Genomic DNA, 23416 nt, shown 5'->3' with positions numbered 1-23416 from the left:
CAGCAGTTAAAAACACTTTAGTGATTACTTTTGAAGATACACAAAAAAATTTGAATGCAATAGTGATTAAAAAAAAGCTTTTTCGGACAAGTTAAATGCCTTGCTGGTGGAATAAAAAAGTCATAATCGCCAAAGAAAAGTGTTCAATACGAACATTTAAAAACAATTCTACATTGATCTCACCACAAATGCATTGAAACGGCACACCTGTGCTACAAAAAAGCAATAAATGCTCAGCCGTATGCCACAATTGCGTTAACAACGCCACAATAAACCATAACAAACGAATGGAAATGGCGTGAGGACAACATGAAAAGGACACTTCATTGCCACAACTCGCTCAATCAGTATCAGTTAGTTAAGAGCAGCTCAATACAATTTAGTACATAACTATTTTATTCACGATATTTGTATTTGTATGTATTTGTTAAATGTAATTTGTATGTGTGTAAATACTTGTAAACAAGCCAATAATTTTGTACAACTTCTGTAGCCACGTTAAAATCACAACAAGACAAATATTTGATGAAATATTAAATGTAAGTGTTGGGTGGACAATAAATCGGTTGCTATATGTGCCATACCTTCGGCTCACTCATTTATTGTTGTACCCACATAGACGAGCAGCAAAACATTAGTCGAATCAATTGTTTACAACATACTATCTACCAATAATTGGTATACAGATCATTAATGTTAAATGAAGGAACTGCAAACGCCCAGTGTAACATATATGTAATGCTTAACGCTTTGAAATTGTATTCCATTTGCAACTTACATATCAACCAGAGTGAGAATGTCAATTTCCTGTCAAATTATCAACTTGAAATGCATAGATTTTTGTTATTGATCAAAATGAAATGTCGAATCTCGGTGCTCAAATGTCAAGAAATATTGCTCCATAAATGCACAAATCGAATATTGAGTGGCACCTCCATCGTTGCATATTTGTAACGCTGGGCGGAAGCGGGTTAATATTGAACTGAAAATATTGTACATATCTTATTTATTCTCTTGTATTCGTTAAGTAGAGTTGTAAAAGTGTGAAGACGCAATTCAAGTGGGTGTGTGTGCACATTAGGGTGATCCAAAAATGAATGTGAAAAAGTAAAGTCAGAATTTCAATGCTCTCACCTTCTAGGATTGTTCTATACCGAAAAAATTTTACCCTTGTTTTTTTTTGTTTTGAAATCAAAAAATATTTAGAGGTCCCTAAAAGCACTCAAAATTTTCCATGTATTTTATATGTATGGGGAAAAAACAAGTGTATAGAATTCTTGAAAATCAAGCAGGAGACTGGGGTGAGAGCATTAAAATGCCGACTTTACTTTTTTTGGATCGCCCTAATCTACATACAGGTGTGGAAGATGAGTAACGAATAATACATATTGGAAGTAATTTTCCTGAAAACCAAAGCAAATTAAGTGCTGTTTTCACAGTGCAGCGATAATTCAAATTCGGAAGGTAATTTTATATTTTCATTACGAAAATCGAGAGTTAACTGCCGAACGTGATTTAACGCCCACTGTAAAGACGAAAATTCATTAGAAATATCTTTTCCCGTACCTTTAATTAACATGAAATTTTCAACTCATACATGAAAAGAATTGATATCTATGTTATGGCATTTTGTTTTAAAATTTGAAAAAGGTTGCCGAAATTAAGTTTAAAATATGCACATACACTGCCGCAACAAAGTATTGGCACAGCAAATTTTTCACAATATATGCAACAATTTTTATTCTAATATTTTTCAGCCAATTTTGTATAAGAATATGGTTCATAACATAAAAATATAATACCTTAATTTTGTGCAAAATCGCAAAAACTCAGCAAATTTTCATGTAAATTTTCAATGTTGTATGCAAATTCTTAATCCGATTTTTTAGAATTTGTTTAAGTGTGCTGATTTGTAGCAAAATAAATTATATTAAATAAAGTACAAGTTTTAATTAGCGAGGAATTACCGTTGATTTTTGGCATTTTTTTTCGCAGTCTCTTCCATACAAATTTTTTTTTTCGAAAATGCTTTATATGAAAAAAATTCAAAACACCTTCAACAAAAAAATGTCAAAAATCAATGGGATTTTTGACTATCTTCGAACTTGCATTTTTTACTAGAATTTAATGGGCTGCAAAACTGCATACTCAATAAAATTGTAAAAAATCTGAATAAAACGTTGAAAATTTGCTGAATTTTCGCGAGTTTTGTACAAATTTAAGGAATTATATTTTTATATTTTTTGTTGTAGAATTGGCAGAAAAATATTAAAATAAAAATTGTTGCATGTATGTATTGTGAAAAATTTGCTGTGCCAATACTTTGTTCCGGCAGTGTATGTGCATATGACAGTAAGTAAGAAAAGTGCTGTCTTCGGTTATGCCTTATGTGACCAAGCGTGCTTGTTTCGTGAGTACAGTACTTATTTTTTAGCGGTTGTACTTGGTACTTCGCAGTACAGTCAAATGTACTTCTTTGCAATAGTTTTTACTTCAGGTTCTGCACTTCTTTGACCTTCTGAACGATCCGCGAACGATCTGGAGGTGTCGTTCAATTGATTGACTCCTATTTATGCGAGATGCTTGAAGACCACCGGGTACATCCCCAAGGCTTGGATGGTAGTCCGGGTTGCGTTCATCCCGAAGGCCGGAAAAGGCTGTCATATTTCCTCTAGGAATTTTAGGCCTATCAGACTGTCTCCGTTTTTGCTAAAAACGCTGGAGAGACTGATAGACCTGCACATAAGAAACGCGATTCCTCGTGACTGTCTTTCAAGAGCTCAACATGCTTCTTGCAAGGGAAGGTCGGTAGATACTAGAGCTCTCGATTTTGTTCGCACATTTTCAAACAGCCCGGGTATATAGCAGCGAGTACTCGCACACTTGTTCAATGCTCATTACTCGAAAATTTTCGAGCATGAGCTCGAGCAATTCGAGTTTTTTCGAGTAATTTGAACAATGTTTTTTTTTTATTATGTTGACATTTTTGGTAGCAACTTTTTAAATTTTTCAAATTATTGATATATAATGCAAAGATTGTTACATTGGTATTTAATAAAATAATTTATTTAACATGAATTAGAAAGCAATACAATTTACAAATTTTCTTTTGTTTATGAAATTGTTCAAAAACTCGAAAATTTTGAACAAACATTTGAGCAGTTGAGCAATGAACGAGTTTCGAACGAGTATCGAGCTACTCGCATTGCTCGATACCCGGGTATCTAGAGCTCTAGTAGATACTGCCCTGCACATATTGGTAAAGTGGATAGAAGAAGCCTTCACGCATAAGTATTATTCAGTAGGGGCCTTCCTCGATATCGAGGGGGCCTTCAACAATGCCACTCCAGAGGCAATAGTCAAGTCTATTCATAAGCTGGCGGAGTGGGGAAGCGTCTCAGCGCAGAGTCATTAGGGGCACTCGGCAAGGTGGTGTTGTCTCTCCCTTGCTCTGGATTGTGGTTGTAAAGGACCTTCAGACGAACCGGAAAAAGTGGCTGCCGTGTTATGGCTAATGGAGATGATACGACCCTTTTGGTTAAGGGACGTTTTCTAGACACCCTTTTTGATCTCCCTCAAGGTTACCTGAACCAGGCTACACCTGTAAAGCAACTGGAGCATTTACAGCGGATCACCCTAATCGGTAAAAGAACCCCTGACCTCTCTTTAATTCGCGTTTGAGGACTTCTCGGGTGGACCGGGGACAGTCAAAACAGCTCCTTACACTTGAAAAGCCTCAGATATCGCTAGTGTTAGGGGTTCTGACAGGCCATTGTGCGATTGGTATTCACGCGGTTAGACTAGGAATTAGAACTGATGGACAAGGTTTGGCTGGTACTTCTTAACTAACACTGAGCTCTCAGGCATCGAAATTAGCCAAATTCGAAATTTTGTAATCGGCTCGCGGCAATTTGCCGACTAAATTAATGGTCTCCATTGAGTTTTATCTTGTTACCACAAAGGACAATCTCTTAATTGTCCAGGTGTGTCGCTTGCCTGGGGCAACCACTTTAACCTAACCCAACCTAACCTGTACTTCTTTGAGCTATGATATAGTTGGTCACATTAGTTATGCCTAAGCCTTTATACCTATTTTTCATGAACTAAAGAAAATTGAACTTTTTCAATCCGTTGTTTAGGAGCTATACATTATATTTGAGGCTTGAGTAAAATATTAGGACCACAAAAACGGTTCTTTACCTTCATTACCTAGCCCACAATTATGAAAGCTTTAACTTAACTAAAAGCGTATTTTTTCAATCAGCCAACAATAATAATTTAAATAAAGTTTACCTGCTCTAAAGCTATTATATTTACAGCTTTTTCCTCTCGGGGTATATTTCTTTTTGTTAAGTTCTCCGCGAGAAGAAAATGTCATGTCAAGAACGTTCCCGCAAAAGAACCAAATGGAAACAAAAGTATTGAGAGCAGTTTGAGCGGGAACAACATGAGAACAAAAGGTTCGGGAATGTTTCTCAAAAAGAAAAAAATTAGAAAAAATCTCTCAAGAACGTTCTTAATAAGAACAGAAAGATAATGAAACTTTCGATAACGTTTACGTTGAGAACGAAATCGGAGCGAAGATATCGAGAACGTTTTCAAGGAGGATCAAATAAGAACAAAAGTCTGGGGAATGTTGTGCTAGAGAACAAAACGAGAACAAAAGTTTCAGAACTTATTCTTGAGAGGGGCGCCTGCGAGTTGGAATGAAAAATCGTTTCAGTCAAAACCGTGGTTGTGAATTCTGAGCCAGAGGAAAACTGGCTGATTATGGAACACTTTTTCATTTCCTGTCCAAGAAGAGTTCTTGTCTGAAGTCTTTCGTTGACTTCATTTGCATAATAAAGGTTCTGTTCTTTTTTGATTAATTTTAATCTTCAAACATTTCAAACTAATACACCGCTATGATAAAAAATTTTGTTCTCGCTTCCATTCTTCGAAAATAATTCAGAGTAGATTTGTTCCCATTTCGTTCTCTGTCAGAACGTTCCTGAGACTTTAGTTCCTAAATTTTTCTTCGAGAGAAAGTTCCTTAGATTTTTGTTCTTTGACAGCACTTTCCGGAGACTTTTGTTCCCAATTTGTGCTCTTAAAAATGTTCCCGAAAGTATTATTCGCACTTTGTTGCCGAGTCCAAAACAGCACGCCAGTCGTTTCTCTTCTGTGCCCACCGATGCCAAGTGAAGCCAAGTCCTTCTCAACCTGGTCTTTCCAACGCAGAGGAGACTTTCCTCTGTTACCAGGCATCGCGACCCACGTTGAACACTTTCAGGGCTGGAGCATTTCTGTCCATTCGAACGACATGGCCTAGCCAGCTGTGTGTAGGGTTTATCGTGATTCCCTGCCAGCAAGGCTTAGCATCACGGTTACCGCACTTAGCACAACGGATTAAGTCATTCCGTAATAGTTGCCCTGAAATGCAAGCACTTTAGTACCAATTGGCAGTGTGTGGTGGACACACTTACCACCTTGGTAAGGCCGAGGCCTACCTATACCTCTGAGGTTCTCTGGATCACGACATCCGGTAGCATTGCAACTCTACATTGAACCATTCCTAGTTTTACCCGCATTTAGGTGGTAAACCACAGCCACCACGATACTCCCCGAAGGTGCCGTACCCATGAACAGACAGGAGTAATGCTCGCCGGCGAGATTTGCTCGACCAGCTCGACTCACCCTGACTCACTTCACTGCCCCAACTCACACCAGCACGACTCACGCGACTACTTCACTCCATATTCATTTCCATCTCAACATGCACACTTCATACCATCTTGCTTCGTCTTGCTCGTCTCACACGTCTAACTCGCCTCGCTCGTGGGCACCCTCCTCTCAGCAGGACCTCTCCTGCTCCACTCTCTCAACTTTCGTAACGGCTCGAGTTGCTCAACTTGCACACCACGTTTTCCACCAATTTTCCACGAATTTCCACAAATTTTTCCCGTTTTTCCACCTTTTTCGTTCTCTTTCCAACTTTCATTCAACTTAATTTTCACCCTTTTTTCTAGTCGTGTTTGTCCTGCTAGTGCTTGTCTTGCCTGTCTTGCAAGCCTTGCTTGTGTCACCAGTCTTGCTCGTCCCGCCGACGAACATACTCGGGGGGCATCTGCTCTCCGTGGTACCAGGTTAAAGTCTCTGGTAAGACTTTCGAACTTTTGACTGGGGTCCCGGGTCGTCACACCCGTAGCTCCGCTTACGCGGAACCCCCTGGTGGTATGACCTAGCCAGCGGAGCCGCTGAATTCTAATTCCCTGCACTACCATCCATGTAAAGCCCATACAGTTCATCGTTAAATCGTCTGCAGCATTCGCCATCGCCAACGCGTAATGGTCCGTAAATCTTTCGCAGACTCTTTTTGTCTCGAAAACTCCAAGAGCCGATTCTTCATGCTTTCGCGCCATGCACTAGCACAGGCATGATGAGTGACTTATAGAGTGTGATTTTTGTACGACGAGAGAGAACTCTACTTGAATTTCAAACTACGATAGCAAATATTTCATTATTTTCTGCGATTTGATCGCTTTTTCGTCGGAACTAATTAGCACAGAACAACGCGTGTAGATGTTAAAGAGTTGAATACCACATCTCTCAACAAATTGTTGCCACAAACCACATACCTTGCATAGACACAAAAAGTGTTCCGCTTTTATCGCCTTCAGTCCTTCATGGAAGGGAAAGAAATAGGTTTGTCGTGCATGCCATTACAGTCAGGTGTTTGTGCCTCAATATTTATGTAGAACGGAGATTTGCCGGCAACCACTCCGGAATATTTTTTCGTTACGCCACCCGCCTACGTTCCTTTCCCTCCTCCTCTGGAAAAATGAAGGCGATCGTTCTCTCTCTTTTTTCAGACTAGTATCCTTCCTTACTTTCATTACTTAAGACTCTTGAAGAAACCCAACGTAGACTTTGAAATGAATTTAACTTACCTATTGACTGCTATTATTGCTATTGAAAGTTTGGTGACAGAATCATAAATATATCTGGGTACGTATCTTCGATCAAGGAAATGTCGCTCGTTTGCCAAGCATTGGTTGTATATTTGAAAGTTTCTTTTGGAACGTACTGGAAAAGTCGATCTCTTTGGTCACAGAATCGGAAAGTGCGCATTTTTTCACCCATGGCTCTTCTCAGGAACATCTGTAAAAGCAGTTAGTTAGTCACAGTTGCAGCTCCCTAGAGACTGCTGCTAGAAGCGAACAGGAAACCAAAAATATATACATAGTTCAGATTTTCGGATTGGGCGGCTAAATTTATTTATGAATTGGATACTTTTCTTCTTGGGCTTTTCTTGCGGCAAAGTAGTGAACTATGTAGTTTAAATGAACATCCTTACCACGTTCGTTTCCATCAAACAATGGCTTCTCAATTTTCCTATCAATACCGAATGATGAGAGCCTAAAAAGTTCCTTTGACAGCTTTTGTTTTAATATGTTAATGAATTAAAATATTATAATTTATATACATACATAACCTCCACTTGAATTGCGTTAATATCAAATTTGTTTATACATTTTTATTGTATATCGATAGTACCATAAGTATTGCACCTCACAAAGTATCACCACCACACCACATACCAGTACCAGTACATTACCATGCATTTGTTGCAACTTTTACATTTTATCAACCAAATTCATTGCTACATCGTCTCACATCTCTATCCTTCGCAGTGGACTGCCCAACAAGCAACAGCTTTCACCGAATCATCCCTGTCCGACACACGATGGCAACAGTCCCACTTCACCGGGTGGCGGCGCATCGCCTTACAATGGTTCCCAAGCTGGCGGCAGCGGCGGCATATCGCCAAATTCCAATGCGGGCATTTCACCAAACAAATACCGACGCAGCATATCATTCCCAAACAAGGGCGGCAATTCGCCCACACCCGGCTACTCACTGGACATTAACGCCGCACAGTCACACATACCCACATTGTCAGTGGGCAATAGCGGCAGTCAGAGTGCTGGCGCCACTGGTGGCGGTGATGCGCCATACCTCGGTGCTGGCTTCACGCCCGATCGGCTAGTGGGCAACGGTCTTGACATGCGTCCAATTGATCACTGCTTAAATGACATAATGCGCAATATGGGCGCAGTGGGAGCTGGTGGCGATAATAATGTGACCGCCGCTGCCGTATTGGCAGAACGCATGCGCAATCAGAAGCTAAGTGAACATCATCTCAGCGAAGCAGATGCTGTGGCCATAGCGAGTGGCAACGGTGCTGCTGCCTACTTGGATGCCAATATGAAATTGAACTCACCATCACGAGCGTCACCACATTCGCAGGGCTCAGAACATACGGCACGCTATTCGAGAAAAGTCTTTGTAGGCGGTTTGCCGCCAGATATCGACGAGGATGAGATCACCACATCGTTTCGGCGCTTCGGGCCATTGGTTGTTGATTGGCCACACAAAGCTGAGTCAAAGTCGTATTTCCCACCAAAGGGATACGCATTTCTGCTCTTCCAGGATGAGAACAGCGTGCAACAGTTAATAGATTCATGCATAACCGACGACGACAAGCTCTATTTGTGCGTCTCATCGCCTACCATCAAAGATAAACCGGTACAAATAAGACCTTGGCGTCTGGCCGATGCCGATTATGTGCTCGATGCAACCATGTCGTTGGATCCGCGGAAAACCGTGTTCGTTGGCGGTGTACCGCGCCCCTTGAAAGCCTTCGAGCTGGCCATGATCATGGATCGTTTGTATGGTGGTGTGTGTTATGCGGGCATCGACACCGATCCGGAACTAAAGTATCCGAAGGGCGCCGGACGCGTCGCATTCGCCAATCAACAAAGCTACATAGCGGCTATTTCGGCGCGTTTCGTACAGCTCCAGCATGGCGATATCGATAAGCGTGTGGAGGTGAAACCCTACGTGCTGGACGATCAGATGTGTGACGAGTGTGAGGGTCAACGTTGTGGCGGCAAATTCGCACCGTTTTTCTGCGCCAACGTTACATGTCTACAATACTATTGCGAGAACTGTTGGGGCGTCATTCATGCGCGTCCCGGCCGTGAATATCATAAACCGCTAGTCAAAGAAGGCGCCGACCGGCCACGGGCGGTGCCATTCCGCTGGTGTTAACGGCGGCGCTAATAGGGCCAGCGAACAGCCGAGCGAAAGTTACAAGCGGCTGATGGCGGATGCGCGTCGTTTCAAAACGCGTGGCAAATGGAACGGCAAAGAGTGGCGGAGCAGCAGTAGTAAAGGTTTGCAGATGGGCGACATGAAGTACGAGTTTATGAAAATTGCCATTAAAGTGGAATGAAGCAGGAAATGTGCGAATTTGTGAAGAAAGAGAGGGGGGAGTTTAGTAGGCGCGGCATGATTTCAAGGCGCAGTAGTTGAATGCATTGAAATATTTACGCCCAAGCGAAAACATTTTTTGTGTATATAACAGAAAATACGAAAAAACAGTAATACACACACGCGTACACATGAATACACTTGACTACAAATACAATGTAAAATATCCATACTTATATACGAGAGAGATATGTAGGTTAAAATTTGCAATTACGGCAGAGAAAACTAGACAGAGAAGATTACGAGTTTTATCATTACTAAAGGCATGTAGGTAAAATGATTTGAGGAAAACGAAAATTTTAGAAAAATTTTATTACAAAAATATCTACCTACTTAACTAAATCAGATAAACTAAATACATACATACATACATACTTAGTACAGGCTTATACATAAACTTACGCCTGTGCGTGTGTTATATGATATATGTATTTATATGAAAGTAGCAGGTCTATGAGTAAACGTGTAAGAGGTGATAGCAGAACTTTGGCGTATATCGTAAGGTTTTGAACGTCATTGAAAATAACAAAAACAAAAACAAAACACAAAAAACTTGAACCATTTTATAGCGTTTTCTTACTTACAAAAATATCGACTACTGATTGATTGCTCCAAAATGATTAAAATAAAACTTAGAGCCATAGCATATACTAAGTGAAGACACAAATATTACAGTTTCGAATTGCATCAATAGTAACAAAATAAAGCTTTTTAAGGCGTTTAAAACATAGTAGAAACGACAAGAAGGGGGTAGTACATACATTTTTCTATACAGCTACAGTTCAAATACTTTATTACTCTATACAAAAGAATAGAAAAGAGTAAACCATACACGCTTTAAATATATATATAAAAAAAAGAATGATAGAAAAGCGAGAAAAAGTATGCAACTGATGCCATTTTTACACGGTTTGCCAGAGAATTAAAAGCTTGTGCAAAAAAAAAAAAATGAGAAGTAATTACATTTTCAGAAAGATTCACTAATTCGTCACTATCTTCAAATAAAAGCGTGTGGAAAGCTTTCGTCTTGTTCTATTACGAAGTATAAAATACTTTTAGAGATGAGAAAAAATGAGCAGATAATTTCAATTTTGTTAAAAAAAATGTACAGAGCAAAAACGGTAAATAAAATCTAGAAAAGACATATAAAGCAAAACCGTGTAAAACGAGCAACAAGTATATTACATCCCAATTTCATTTGTTATGACGCGTGTTCATATTTGCTTTCATCGCTTTCAATTTTCAACTTTTAATGTATACGATATTCATTATAAAGCCTCCACCACATAGTCTAATACATACGCTTGCGTGTTTGCATATTTTTAGGCGCTTCAATTAGCATACTTTAAATATTTAATGAATTTGAGTAATTTTTTTTTATTTTTTTTTTGTATAAGAATTTTTTATATGCATATAAAATACATGTATGCTATTATTTCGTTGTTTCGAAAATTTCGAAGGGAGCAAAATGGTTTCAAAAACCAGCGCAGTATTTTTTTGTTATATTTTTAACCTCGTAATTACTATTAAAACTAATATTAGCTATTTTTTTTTTCGTAATATTTTTGCTATGCTAACACATAAAAATACCAAATGCCTTGCATATCGTTATGTTCACATGCTATTGTTAATTTAATAGTACCTAGTTTTAATATCAATTGTAAACATTTTTAAATGTTATTTTATTGTGCAAAATCGTTAAACGAATGAATGCAAAGAAAAAAATATCCAACAACTGATGTGCGAATGAAAAATCGAGAGGAAGTAGCGACATAATTTTTTTTTTGTTTTTTTTTTTAGTTTTTTTTTTTTTAATTTTATCTAGTAAATATTTGTAGTGATAATGAATCCTCGCAGGATAGTGAAACCTAGTAGTGTGTAGAAGCCAATTTTATGCCAAAAAAAAAAAATATGGAGAGAAAATGTTGAGCGAAGTAAATGCACAGAAAAGGCTGGAAGGTACAAAAATTAGATGCTGCATTTCCCTGAAACTCCATATGTATGCTTTCCAAATACAGAATTATTTGCTTCGCTTAGCATTCGAAGAGTTTAGCGTTCATCAAAACACGATGAATGGTAAATTTGATTTTAAATACCTCAGCAATATTTTTCTTTTCGCAAGAAAAAAAAAATTAAAATACCACCAAAGTTGTGTGTGAATTTTTGCTGGCTTTTCGCAACGCCAAAAGTCGGCAATTGGCAGGTAGATGACGTTTGTTAACTCCTTAGTTGTTATATAAAAAAAAAAATTGTTTTAAATAAAATATGTTTTAGTATGGAGCTTTCACGTATCCTTTTCGCTAATTTAGTTTCTAATTAGATTTCTTTGTGCTAGTACCGTTTTTGCACTATTTTTTTTTATAACCTTTTCTACGTTTTTATGCCTATTTTGTAGTTTATTTTTCTCCCCTGCAACGGAATATATATTTTTTTGTTCTTGAGTTTGTATGCATTTTATTGGCAATGTATGAAATTTTAGAATTTCGTTTATTTGCCTTTTTATATCAACAAAATGTTAGCATTGACAGATTTTTTGTTATTAATGGACACAGCACGCATATACACACACACACACACACACACAGAAATGTGAACACTTTTGTTATTTAAAATAGATTGTAGTTATACTTACTTTTTGGCACATTTGTATAGCTTTTTTAAAACCTTTTTCTATGATAGCATGTGTTTGATGTCCGTTAATTTGAATGAAAGCATTCAAGAAAGCGTTATTAGCTTTTCACATACATATGCATGCGGCTTAGCATTCGATATGTGTATATGCATATATCCCAATAGGGTGAGCCGCCGCCCTAGCCCGATATGAATGCCAAAAATAGGCAATGAACCACCTCTTTGGCAGCGCTATGAATTACTATTTTATTTTTTTGAAATTAGGTCTGTGCTAGGTTTAAAAAACTAAGGCGCGTCTTGTGGCAGCAAATATATTTCGGAGACCTTGAGTCACCTTTGCGTAGACATGCTTTCGTAGTCAAATTACGTTGTACGCGTCGCCTAATACTTTTGTAATCGGCCCTATTATGGTTGTCGACTTCGACGTCGATGTAATTTTTTCATCAAAAAAATAGCCATCGTAAGTTCAACTCTAGTTACGCTGACCTCAGTATTTTACCGGAAAGGTGTTCCTCGCAGAAATTCTGTGGTCAGCGTAGCTAGATTTGGACTTACGAGGACTATTTTTTGATGAAAAAATTACATCGATGCCGAAGTCGACAACCATAATAGGGCCGAATAATTAATTTTTAGCGATTTTCATTTCACTCGAAAACGTGACGTGGTCTCGAGATACACGATTGGGCGGTGAAAATGTACTTTTCTAATTTTATAAATCTTTAGAAAAATTCACTTATTCGAAATGTTAAGAAAATTAAAAGACGTTTACTATTTCAACTAATTTCGTTCGCCTAGTATAATCAATGTAAGTTAGTTAATATTTGTGTGTTTTTTTTTTACTAGATGAGCGCCTTCTTTGGACTGTTAAGACGCTTTTACAATACTACAACAACCACTTACTCTTACATTTGTATAGTAATAAAAGAAACAAAAACACATTTAGATGACTAGAGGATGCTGCAATACATTTACATAAACATACACATACATACATACAGACATACATACATACAAACACAAAAAATAATGTAAAATTAAATATAAACTTTAATAATTTCTGAAGCAAAACCATTTTTTATATAGAATTTTTGTAACATTTTTATTAAATATTAAATAAAAACACAATACTTTAATGGTAAATTAAAGTAAAAAATGCATATGCAATAAAATTTTATCAAGCTTAAACAAGTCTAATAGCGTAAACTCAATAAAAAAAAAATATATATATCAAAATTATTACTAAAAAGTGCAATATTAAACTAATATTAAAAAAAAAACATTAGTAACATTGAAAGTGAGTGCATGTAGACAAGCATCCATAAATGTATGTATACCACACAAGCAATGTGACCAGCATAAATAATAAATAAAAAGAGATATCAAGTGACTGCAGCCAAATTGAAATTTGCAAAAAAGACGCAGCTCAGCGGTTGGTTGCCACAATGGCTGTACTGTCTAAAAAGCATACACACTTATGTATGTACATACACGCGTATACTAAATGCAAACTTTCTTGAAAAAAAAAAAAATGTTTTTTACACATATAGTTCGTGCAATACTTTGCTACACAATTGAGTGCTATGTAAGTGACAGAGTTGACAATTTTCGCTATCTAACAGTGTATAATACTTGTATAAAGTAAGAGATACTAAAGAACAACCTCTTTTCTAGAGAAATTCTAATAACGTAAACCAAATAACACAGAAGCAGAATTGAAAGTGTGAAAACAGTTGGCAAAGAAGCGCAAGACCACCACAACAAACGGCAGCAGGTACAGCGAATATTTCAAGCTAATAAATACATTTGGCTCAATTAAGTATATAAAAGAAGAGTGGAAAATTTGTACATAAATTTGTGTGTGCGTGACGAAAATTATGCGAAATTGTATCATCACATTAGTTAAATCTTTTTAGACAAATTTTTGCTATTGCTTTACTGAGTAACCAAAAAAAAAATTAATAAATAATAACAATTGTAAAGAACAAAAAATATGAATATGTACTATATAGAATATTAGAAAATGTAATGTACCAAAAATCGGACTAAAGAAAATGTAGAAAAACCAAAAACTAACGAATGCGTACATAATTCAAAAAAAAAAAAAACAAAAGAATGCATGCAATAAAAATTAATGAAAATTAATTAATGATTTGTATCATGTACATATAACTAACTATGTAAATCGATAGACATTTTCTAGAATTTTTATTGTTATTGTATATTGGATATGTTCTTTTGTATTGTTCAAAAATATCAAACGTACACACATACATACATACATGTGTAGTATGTGCATATATAGAAATGGCAATCTGCTCGAGTTTTATATGTACACTCATACAAACACACATACTTGTACTACATTTTTGTGCGGGTATTGTTTAGAGTTTTATATTTTAAGTAAGTTACAAAAATGTATGTATGTACTTGCATAAATACTTATGTATGTATGTATAGAAGTCATTGATTTTCTTAAACAAAAATGTAATAAACGTAAAATGTAATTGAAAGTCTTTATTGCCGATGAGCGCTACATCGCTACGTCGCTACATAGCTCTAAAAGCGAGTGAAAAGCAAAGCAAGAAATTAAAATTTTCTAAGTCGGAGTTGGCTCAACGCTAGTGCGAAATTTGGGTTTTCTTTTCAAAAAAGGCTAATTTTAAAAATATTTAATGCTAAAACGATTATACAGACATACATACATATAATATGAAATCGTAGTAAATTCAAGTTTTTTATAGATTTTTATACTTTTTTATACTTTACTGTTTATTAATGACAACAAAAACTATTAAAAAAAATGGATGAATTGAAAACTAAAACAAAAACAAATATTCAAAAAAAAAGTGCAGTAGAAATAGGATTGCAAATAACCATTTACATATGGAAATAAAAACGTTTATAACTTAAATATATGTAAATATATTTAAGCTAATAGAAAAATAAATATTAACTAAAAATCAATAATTGAAGTAGCGAAATCGGCGTATAAAATAAATTTTTCATTCAGTTTTTGCTTTTAGAAACATGATACACATAAGTAGTGAAAAGAGTTTGCCGCACCTTTTTTCTTCAATTAACCTTCAGATGTTTAACGTTTTTCTCGAAGTTTAAACTAATTGTAATATACAGTAAATTTTGTCTACTTTTTTTTTTACTTTTACTACATAAATTACGTGTAGCCGGAAAGCAACAACATACTTGCGCTGCTAGCGAGTATAATTTCTTCTACAGTGCCTCTCACAAGTATTCGGAATTTTACATATGCAAAGTTACCACTCACAATGTGCTTTAATTTGCTGGCGCTAGTAAATTAAGAAGCACTGGGTGGGGGTCTGCTCTGTATTGCGATTCGCAAAAGCAAATCATTAAGGGTCGAATTCTTGGCACTATGAATTTGTGTTAGTCCGTCTCGCCTTTAGAATCGCATTGAGTTTCGAATCGCAATACAATTTCCTCAAAAAAGCTAACGCTTATTAAAAGTGTCGGCCTATTGGTATCTAAAGTAACTTCCATTCAAGTAAATCTGTATGATTTTTTCCAATCTTAATTTCTTGTTAATTAGCGCGTATAGCTGAAAAATTACAAAAAAAAACTTGCGCAATTGGCAAGTAAAATTTTTTTAAGTGCCTCTCATACAAAAGTGTTTGAAATTGAAAGCTTTAAAAAGTGCTTAGTTGTTTTAAGATCTGTCAATGGTACATGGAAAGTACAAGGACCCAGGTACTTTCAGCTATAGATATATATCAAAACGAGGATCCTGTGGGCTTTAAACTAATTTTTTTTTTGATTAATTTGCGGCGCAGAGTTTTGTGGTTGGTTCTTGCTCTGTTTAATTATTCAAATAAAGGCGAGTTATCTGAGTTTGTTGCAGAATTTTTATAAATATTTTCTAATTGCAACGCTATTTGCAATAAATTCGTTGAGCTGCGATGCTCTTTTTCTTTTAAATCTGTTTGCACTCCATCACTACTTTAGTTAAATATTTTTGAATAACATTTAAAGGTCTCCATTATCAAAAAAAAAGAAAGAAAAAAATCGAATACTTTTAAGTGGCACTGCATGTTCAACGTTTCTAAAAAATTTTTAAAAATTTCAATCATTAGCTAAGAGTGAAGTTTTTGTTTTTTGAAATAAATGTGTGCAATATTTATGTTAAACAAATACAGTGTGCAATTCTGCAAAGCTGGCTAAAAAAAAATAAAATTCTACATTTTATAAAAGTACGCTAGGATAGTAATTTTTTATAAAAAAATTTTTATATTCGCAATTTTTTACCTTAACTTTGTTATGTATAAAGTGCATATCTGTTGTGCTACATAAATACAATACATAGATATGTATGTATATAAATGTAGAACACATACATACATACATAGTTGATAGTCGTAGCTTGCTAATAGCATTAACGCTTTCATATTCTTTTCCTATTTACATGCATAGTCATGTTATTCATTAAAAAAAATTAGTTAATTTTTGTTGTGTTTGTGAAGAATATACTATTTTGCTTGTTTTTTTTTTCTTCAAAGGCATTTGATTTTTATTGAATTGTCATCAGTGCTAATGCTAATTCATGCTAAATCAATTGAAATTGTAGTTATAATTTGTATTCGAAATTTTTTTATAATGAAAACTAAAAGTTTTGTATTATATTTTTTGAACAAACAATAAAAGAAAATAGTAAAAGACTACAAAATTTAAAATGCGTTTTATTTCAAGAACGAAAGTTTTATATAATTACAATTGTGTAAGTGATGTGTTACAATCACAAGCTAAAGACATTTTGTTTAATTATTATTATTTTTTTGATTATACAAAAAACGAATTTAATTTTGGACCCACGCCCTTTACACAACCCTATTTTCGGTTTATATTTTTTTTTTTTGCTGAATCATTGCTTCAAACCCTTGCCAGTTACAAAATGTTCTACGGAAAATTGAAAATTTTTTAAAAATTATTACACACATACTAAAATTGCCTTAAATAAACAAGAACTCTACGTACACATAAATGCATATTTGTAAAGAAAACAAACAACTCGTAACTAAAACGAAATCTCATGTTTGACTTAAATATTCATTCGTGTTAAAAAAGAGTAGTAGTTGTTTTTATACTTTCTATACTTAAAATGGCAAAAAAAGCAAAAAAAAAAAAACAAACCAGACCAATTAAAATTTTTAAGCTGTAATTTATACTTATACCTACTACTTGTAAAAATACTGAAAACCGGAAAGTAGTGTAGTAATAAAAACAAGCTCAATAATCTCGTTAAACTTTCTGTTTGAAGAGCGAAAATGCAAAAATTACCAAACTCAACGTTGAATAAAAAGAAAAAAATAGTATGCTATCTACAATTTATCATCTACAATTTTTAAACAACACCTATTTATTACTACTTTTTCTACAAAACATATTGTAACGAAATTCCCCGTTCTAAAATTCTGAAAATGTATTATTACCAAGCTACTATATAAATTACAAAAAAAAAAACAACCAGGCTCCTGCTACTAACGACTAAGATTTAATAAAAAAATGAATACATAAAAGAATTTCAAAAACCGTTATTTGAAAAACACAACAGGAAAGTATTAAACAAAAAAATATGTCAAATAATAAAAATACTTATCTCAACCGTGTTAAAAGCTATAAATATGATAACCATTAAATTTTAAAGAAAAGGTAGTACAATTTCCTCTTCATAGTTGTAGCGCAAAAACAAGGAAAATTAATAAAAAATAATAAAATAAACTTAAAAAAAATTAAAGTAATAAGCAGCAGCAGTATAACTAACTACCAGAGTCACGAGAACCCATGTAAACTATTTATGTATGTAGTCGAATAGTTTACAAGAAGAAACAAAAACAAACTCCTCGAATGGAGATCTAATCAAATCTTAAAGCCTACATACATATATGTAAGTATAATCTAAAAATATTGTATGTACATACATATGTATATTGGACGAGTAGATAACTTCGAATTTGCCTTAAATTTTTTAATTATATCCAAGTATGTACACTTATGTGCAATGATTACAGTCACAACGCCACAGTTGCCAGCATTGGATCTTTGGTTCCTACCAAGGCAGCAATTGGAAATAGGCGTATTTGTAGCAATTTGTTTTTTTTTTTTTAATATTTTCAAATAAAAACGTAGCTCTTTCAATTTTGTGCGCATGTATTTTATGCACTACATACAGTATTTAAAAAACAAAAAGGCTTTTAGTTCTGTAGTTTAAGGTCTAAGGTGGCAGTTTACAAGTTCACAAACGAAATTGGCTATTGTCTTCCAAGCGTTTTACGGAGAAGTATTCGAAATCAGCTTCATATCGTATTTTCAGTGTAAGTTTAATTTTTATTTGTACTTTTTTAATTTTTTAGCTACTTCCGTTAAATTTGAATTTTACTATTAAGTACTTGCATGGTAGTAGTCAATCCCAAATTATTTACTTATACGTACACTTTTCTCCAATTTTGTATAAAAATATGGTTCATTCTACAACAAAAAACATAAAAATATGATTCCTAAACTTTGTGCAAAACTCGAAAATTCAGCAAATTTTCATCAAAAGTTTCAAATTTTTAATCAATTCAGATTTTTTTTTTGTTGAAGTTGTTTTGCATTTTTTCCATAACAAGTATTTAAAAAAAAATTTGGTACGGAAGAGACTGCGTGAAAAAAATTGCCAAAAATCAAAGGTACTTCCTAGCTACTTAAAACTTGCACTTTATAATAAATTTGATTGGGCTACAAATAAGCATACTCAAAAAAAAATCAGATTAAAAAGTTTAAAATTTGTTGAATTTACGCGAGTTTCGCACAAAGTGTAGGAATTATATTTTTACGTTTTTTGTGGTAGAATGAACATAATTTTTTTACAAAATTGGCGGAAAAATATTTGCATAAAAATTGTAGCATATATTTTAAAAAATTTGATGTGCCAATACTTTGTTCCGGCAGTGTATGAATGTAGCACAAGTGGTTGAGGAAATTTCATACAGCTATGTACAAAAAAGCAAAATAACTCTGTATTCCCCCGAGTAAATAGTATAGCGCAAAATATCTTAAACTATTCATAACAGCTTATTTTTGTGATCTCACTGAGCCTTTTCTTATTTGGCACTACGACAGTTTGTCGGTTTGGGTCGAGACCAAACAGCTTCGCCAGCAAAAGAAGCTTTACAATGCTCCTCGCCGCCGGCTTTCAACAGCTCAGCCGGTAAGCGTATGCCGTAGGCTCCAGGGGCTTATTGTTTTTAAGCTGCCTTATTGCTGCTCTCAACTCATCTTTGTCAAGTGGAGGAACATGAGTTTCGTCATTATACATTGGTTCGGATTCTTCTTCATCAAAGGCGCCACCCGTGTCGCCATTTAAGAATTCTTGAGAAGTGTTATCTCCACATCGAAAGTGTTCTATGGACATCTGTTACCAGATTTCCATCTCCATCTGGTAAAATGCAGGAACTATCTCCGGACTTAAAACCATTTGATTGCTGTTTTATTTTCTGATAGAATTTTCGAACCTCACTGTGCTAACTCATTAAAATGAAAGCGTGAACTGATTCCCGTACTCGTGTCTTCTGAGTTAAATCGAAATGTGACTGGCAAGTCGAGTGCATCGATTTTTTAGACATTTGCGATCTTATGAAACTTGATTCGAAATTTCATTTTGATTGCGGCATTGGCTTTGTCATTTTGAATTGAATTAAAAAACGATTGTTATCTCAGAACTGTAAGGTGAGATCCCATCCCAAGAGTGTAGTGATGTTCCGATTTCAGTACTTAGAAGTATAAACTCGAGTACCTCTACCAAGTATCGAGTATTTTTGTACTTCGATACACGTGTGCAAGTATTTCATGGGTATTGAGTACACAGTGCAAGTATTTACTTGTTTGCTAAATTTAGGAAAATCAACTGAAAATAGGTCTGTGTTGTAGTTTTTGAAAAAAAAAAAACGATTAACCACTTGATTTTGCTAGGCTTAGATCTAAAAGCACGCTTGAAAATTAAAAAAAAAGTCGTAATTAGCGCAGGATTTGTAGCCAGCGTGTGATTTTCGTCAGCATCGTCTAGAATTCGTTTTGATACAGAAGAATCAAACACAAGTAAGCTATTAGCTTTCTCATTACTTAACGACTTCTGTTTCAGCACTTTCAAGTAACCCCATTTCAAAACAGGAGGATATCAAAAGGCATGTTTCCGCTTTTCATAAGCCTTTCTCCACTACATGTTGAACTAAAATTTCTCGTCTGAGTAAATACTTGCGAGTACAAGTAGAATCGAGTATACCCTAACGATATTTTGAGTAGCAACGAGTATTCTTTTCGATACTTTTAATTAGTGTTGGGAAGTATTGAGTAATTTTGAGGGTCGAGTTCTTTTGTATTGATACTTTTAAGGATCGGGTATTTTACAGAGTACTGAGTACTTTCTTTAAATATCCACATGTTGGTAACATTTCAATACTTAGGGTAGAAATCTCACAAGCTAGCAGTATCTTATTCAACGATCCTGAGTACATGTATCAAAGCGACTATTAGAACAGAGTATTTTTGAGTACTGAGTACTTTCGAGTTCTTTTAAGTTCTGAGTACTTTCGAGTTCCTTTTTTGAGTACTGAGTAATTTCGAGTTCTTTTGTGAGTACTGAGTTCTTTGGAGTACTCAGTATCGATACTTTTAAAAATCTGGTGCTGTCGATCCTTTTGAGAATCGAGTTCTGCGTACTTTTGGTATCGATACAGCCCAACACTACTTTTAATGAATACAGGCATCGAGTACATGATGGTATCGGACGATCACTAGTCATGTGCGTGTGGAAATACAGTTATCATTTACCTTTTTAATTTTTACTCAGACATAAGCATTCTCAATTGGCCTAATATAAGAGTACTTAATAGTTATGAATCATAATTTTGTTTCTCTAGCTAAAATTTCCCGGTAGGGTTATGATAGCGCGTGCATTCAGGAGTATACATATATTTTCCAAAACTTTATGATATGATTTAAAACCGTTCAGCTTGGTTACATTCACTTTTGTAAATATGTTTCATTTTCGACTAATAATTTAGATATTCAAAAGCATTAAGTATTCAAAGTGTTAACCAAGTACGAAATCTAAGGTGCATAAAAGAAATTTTAATAGGAAAACTTAGTAAATTAAAATCCCAATAAAGTCTTTACCTTCTGTATGCATGTATGTATTAATTCTTTCATATCCATGTAAAAAAAAAAATATTAAACAAATCAAAAATAAGAAATCCTATGCAAAATATAATAAAAAGAAAAGATAAAGTTGCATAGAATATTTTTTGAAGATTTTCATAGCACAATTTTTGTGAGTTACAAGTGCATACTTTATTATTACAAAATATGTATTCATATACATGCGTATGTATATTTTTTTATTATTTAATGATTTGTAGCTAGTGAATCAGCAGTAACAAGTTTAATGGATAAATCAATACACACATACATACATACCTATTAGAAATTAGAATTTGAACGTAATGTAGACAAAGGGAAGAAATATTATTGCATTCACAATTTTTTGATAATGAATTAGTAAAACAAAACAAAAAAGCCCTAATTGGATGATGAATTTGGTACCTTTACATATTGACTTAATAGAAAAAAAAAATAAAAAAAAATTAATTATATAGTAAAAAAATATTTAAAAATAAAGTGAATGCATACATGCACATAAAATTGACACACTTTGTCAAAGTGCTGAAATAAGGCCTCGAGGCACTCGATCAGAAGCAAACAAAAAAACCTAAAAACTATAACTTTGGCGCGATATCTGGTGCTGCCTGCAGCGAGAACAATGGTGAACAATGGAAATGCATTTTAATTCTGGATAGCATTGTACCTTAATTGCATTAGAAATTATACATAAGTACGTACGTGCATACATATATTAATTAAATTCGTATGAAAAATAAAATTTAGAAAATTGAATTAAAATTAGAAACACACACAAAAATGCATACAAATATGTAAGTACATATATAGCAACGCATGTAAACGAGTGCATACATAAAATCATGTAAACAACAACAAAAAAGAAAATATAATACCGACTTAGTAAACCAAAAGGTTAAGCGGTGAAGAAGCGGTTGATCACTTGGCGTTCGTGCAAGTCGGATCGCTCCCAAGCTCGTCCTTCCAGTAAAAATTTACAAAATCAACACAAAAAGAAACAACAACAAAAAGTAATTTCACTGCAGCAAACACTAAAGAGAATTATGAAAGTGTAATGCCGCCTACACACGAGGCAACCGTTGCAGCAACAAAGTCATGCTGCTTTGGCTGGCCTCGTGTGTAGCCTAGTTCACTACCGCAATCGTGTTGTCGCAACCGTCAGCTGAATATGAAAACAATTTGATATTTTACGTTGGTTGCCGCGACGGTTGCTTCGTCTGTAGTCAGCGTAATAAACAAAAAGTCAACATGAAAATCAAGTAACGAAGCAAATGTTTGAGAAAGAAGAGACGTTGAACAAAAAAAAAAAAGTAACCGAAACCAGATAAAGATGAATTGCAACAAAATACCCTTAACGACAAGTAATTCCTTTAGCAAAATATTTACGAATGCATACTACATAAAATGCAGACAAAAATATAGAATAAAATAAATTAAGATATATTAACTAACTGCAACCAGAACAATTAAATAGTAACAAAATAGAGTAAAAATAGAACAATAATGCTGAAATTAATAACAAAAAAAAAAAGAAAATCTGATATAACTTACAAACATGCATGGTATTATTGAAATTTTTTTCATATTTTATAATTACTTACAATATACGAAAATATTATACAACATTATATATATGTATACATTTCTTATACGAAAATATTGCAAGTACACTGTATATTATTTAACAGTTGAGTTTTATAATTATTTGCAAAAGAAAAGATTAACAAAAAAATAGTCGTAGCAAGAACCAAAAAAAAAAAAATATTGTAGTTTTTATTTACATACATAACTAAAAAAAAATTGTAGCATTAAAAACAATAATAAAAGAACGACCACAAATAGCAAGAAATAGACTTTTATAGATATTGCTTTTATTATGTTATTATTTTTATTTTGAAATACAGATATTTGAATGAAACTCTCAGAACTTACAATCAGTATTTTATTTATCTTAAAGCAGTAAAATGAAATTCCACGGTATTTATGTAAGGTTAACAACCAATTGTTTGCGGGTGAATATTTTTCAAAATTTGTTTCCTTATAAATATTAGCTTATTCAATAACTGCGGTTCGTGTATTAAAATATACATACATCTAGACATTTTTTTTAATATTAAATAAAACACAATTTTAAGTTCAGACAGAAATTTAATTGAGTCAATTAACTTTTCCGTTTTTTGGTGTTCACACACAGTCAGCTGCTCCATTAGCTACAAAGGTGGAAAATTTGGTACAATCGTACTTTTATTTAGTTTGAAAGTATGTT

The 23416-nt window shown here is 34.2% G+C and overlaps 1 protein-coding gene across 5 annotated transcripts in view; it reads left to right on the top strand.

Moving 5' to 3' along the window:
- The window catches only part of LOC118747299 (translational regulator orb2-like), a 165744-nt gene that overhangs the window by 124084 nt on the left and 18244 nt on the right, over positions 1-23416 (top strand). The window contains exons 5-6 of one of the 5 annotated variants that reach the window (XR_004993936.1): positions 7674-9218; positions 12790-13476. The exons of 3 other annotated variants lie outside the window; for them this stretch is intronic. Coding sequence is in view for 1 of the 2 variants with exons in the window: in XM_036481309.1 (XP_036337202.1) it covers positions 7674-9093 (1420 nt within the window). In the remaining variant the exon portion in view is untranslated. Of the gene's footprint in view, positions 1-7673; positions 13477-23416 lie in introns of those variants that run through there. One more of the 5 variants, XM_036481309.1, reaches the window with a different exon arrangement.

This window comes from Rhagoletis pomonella, unplaced genomic scaffold (genome assembly GCF_013731165.1).
Source record: "Rhagoletis pomonella isolate Grant_MI unplaced genomic scaffold, Rhpom_1.0 Rhpom_scaffold_00011, whole genome shotgun sequence".
In the NCBI taxonomy this organism is placed as follows: Eukaryota; Metazoa; Arthropoda; class Insecta; order Diptera; family Tephritidae; genus Rhagoletis; species Rhagoletis pomonella.
The sequence above is the reverse complement of the archived record's forward strand: the minus strand, read 5'-3'. Positions and strand labels throughout refer to the sequence as shown.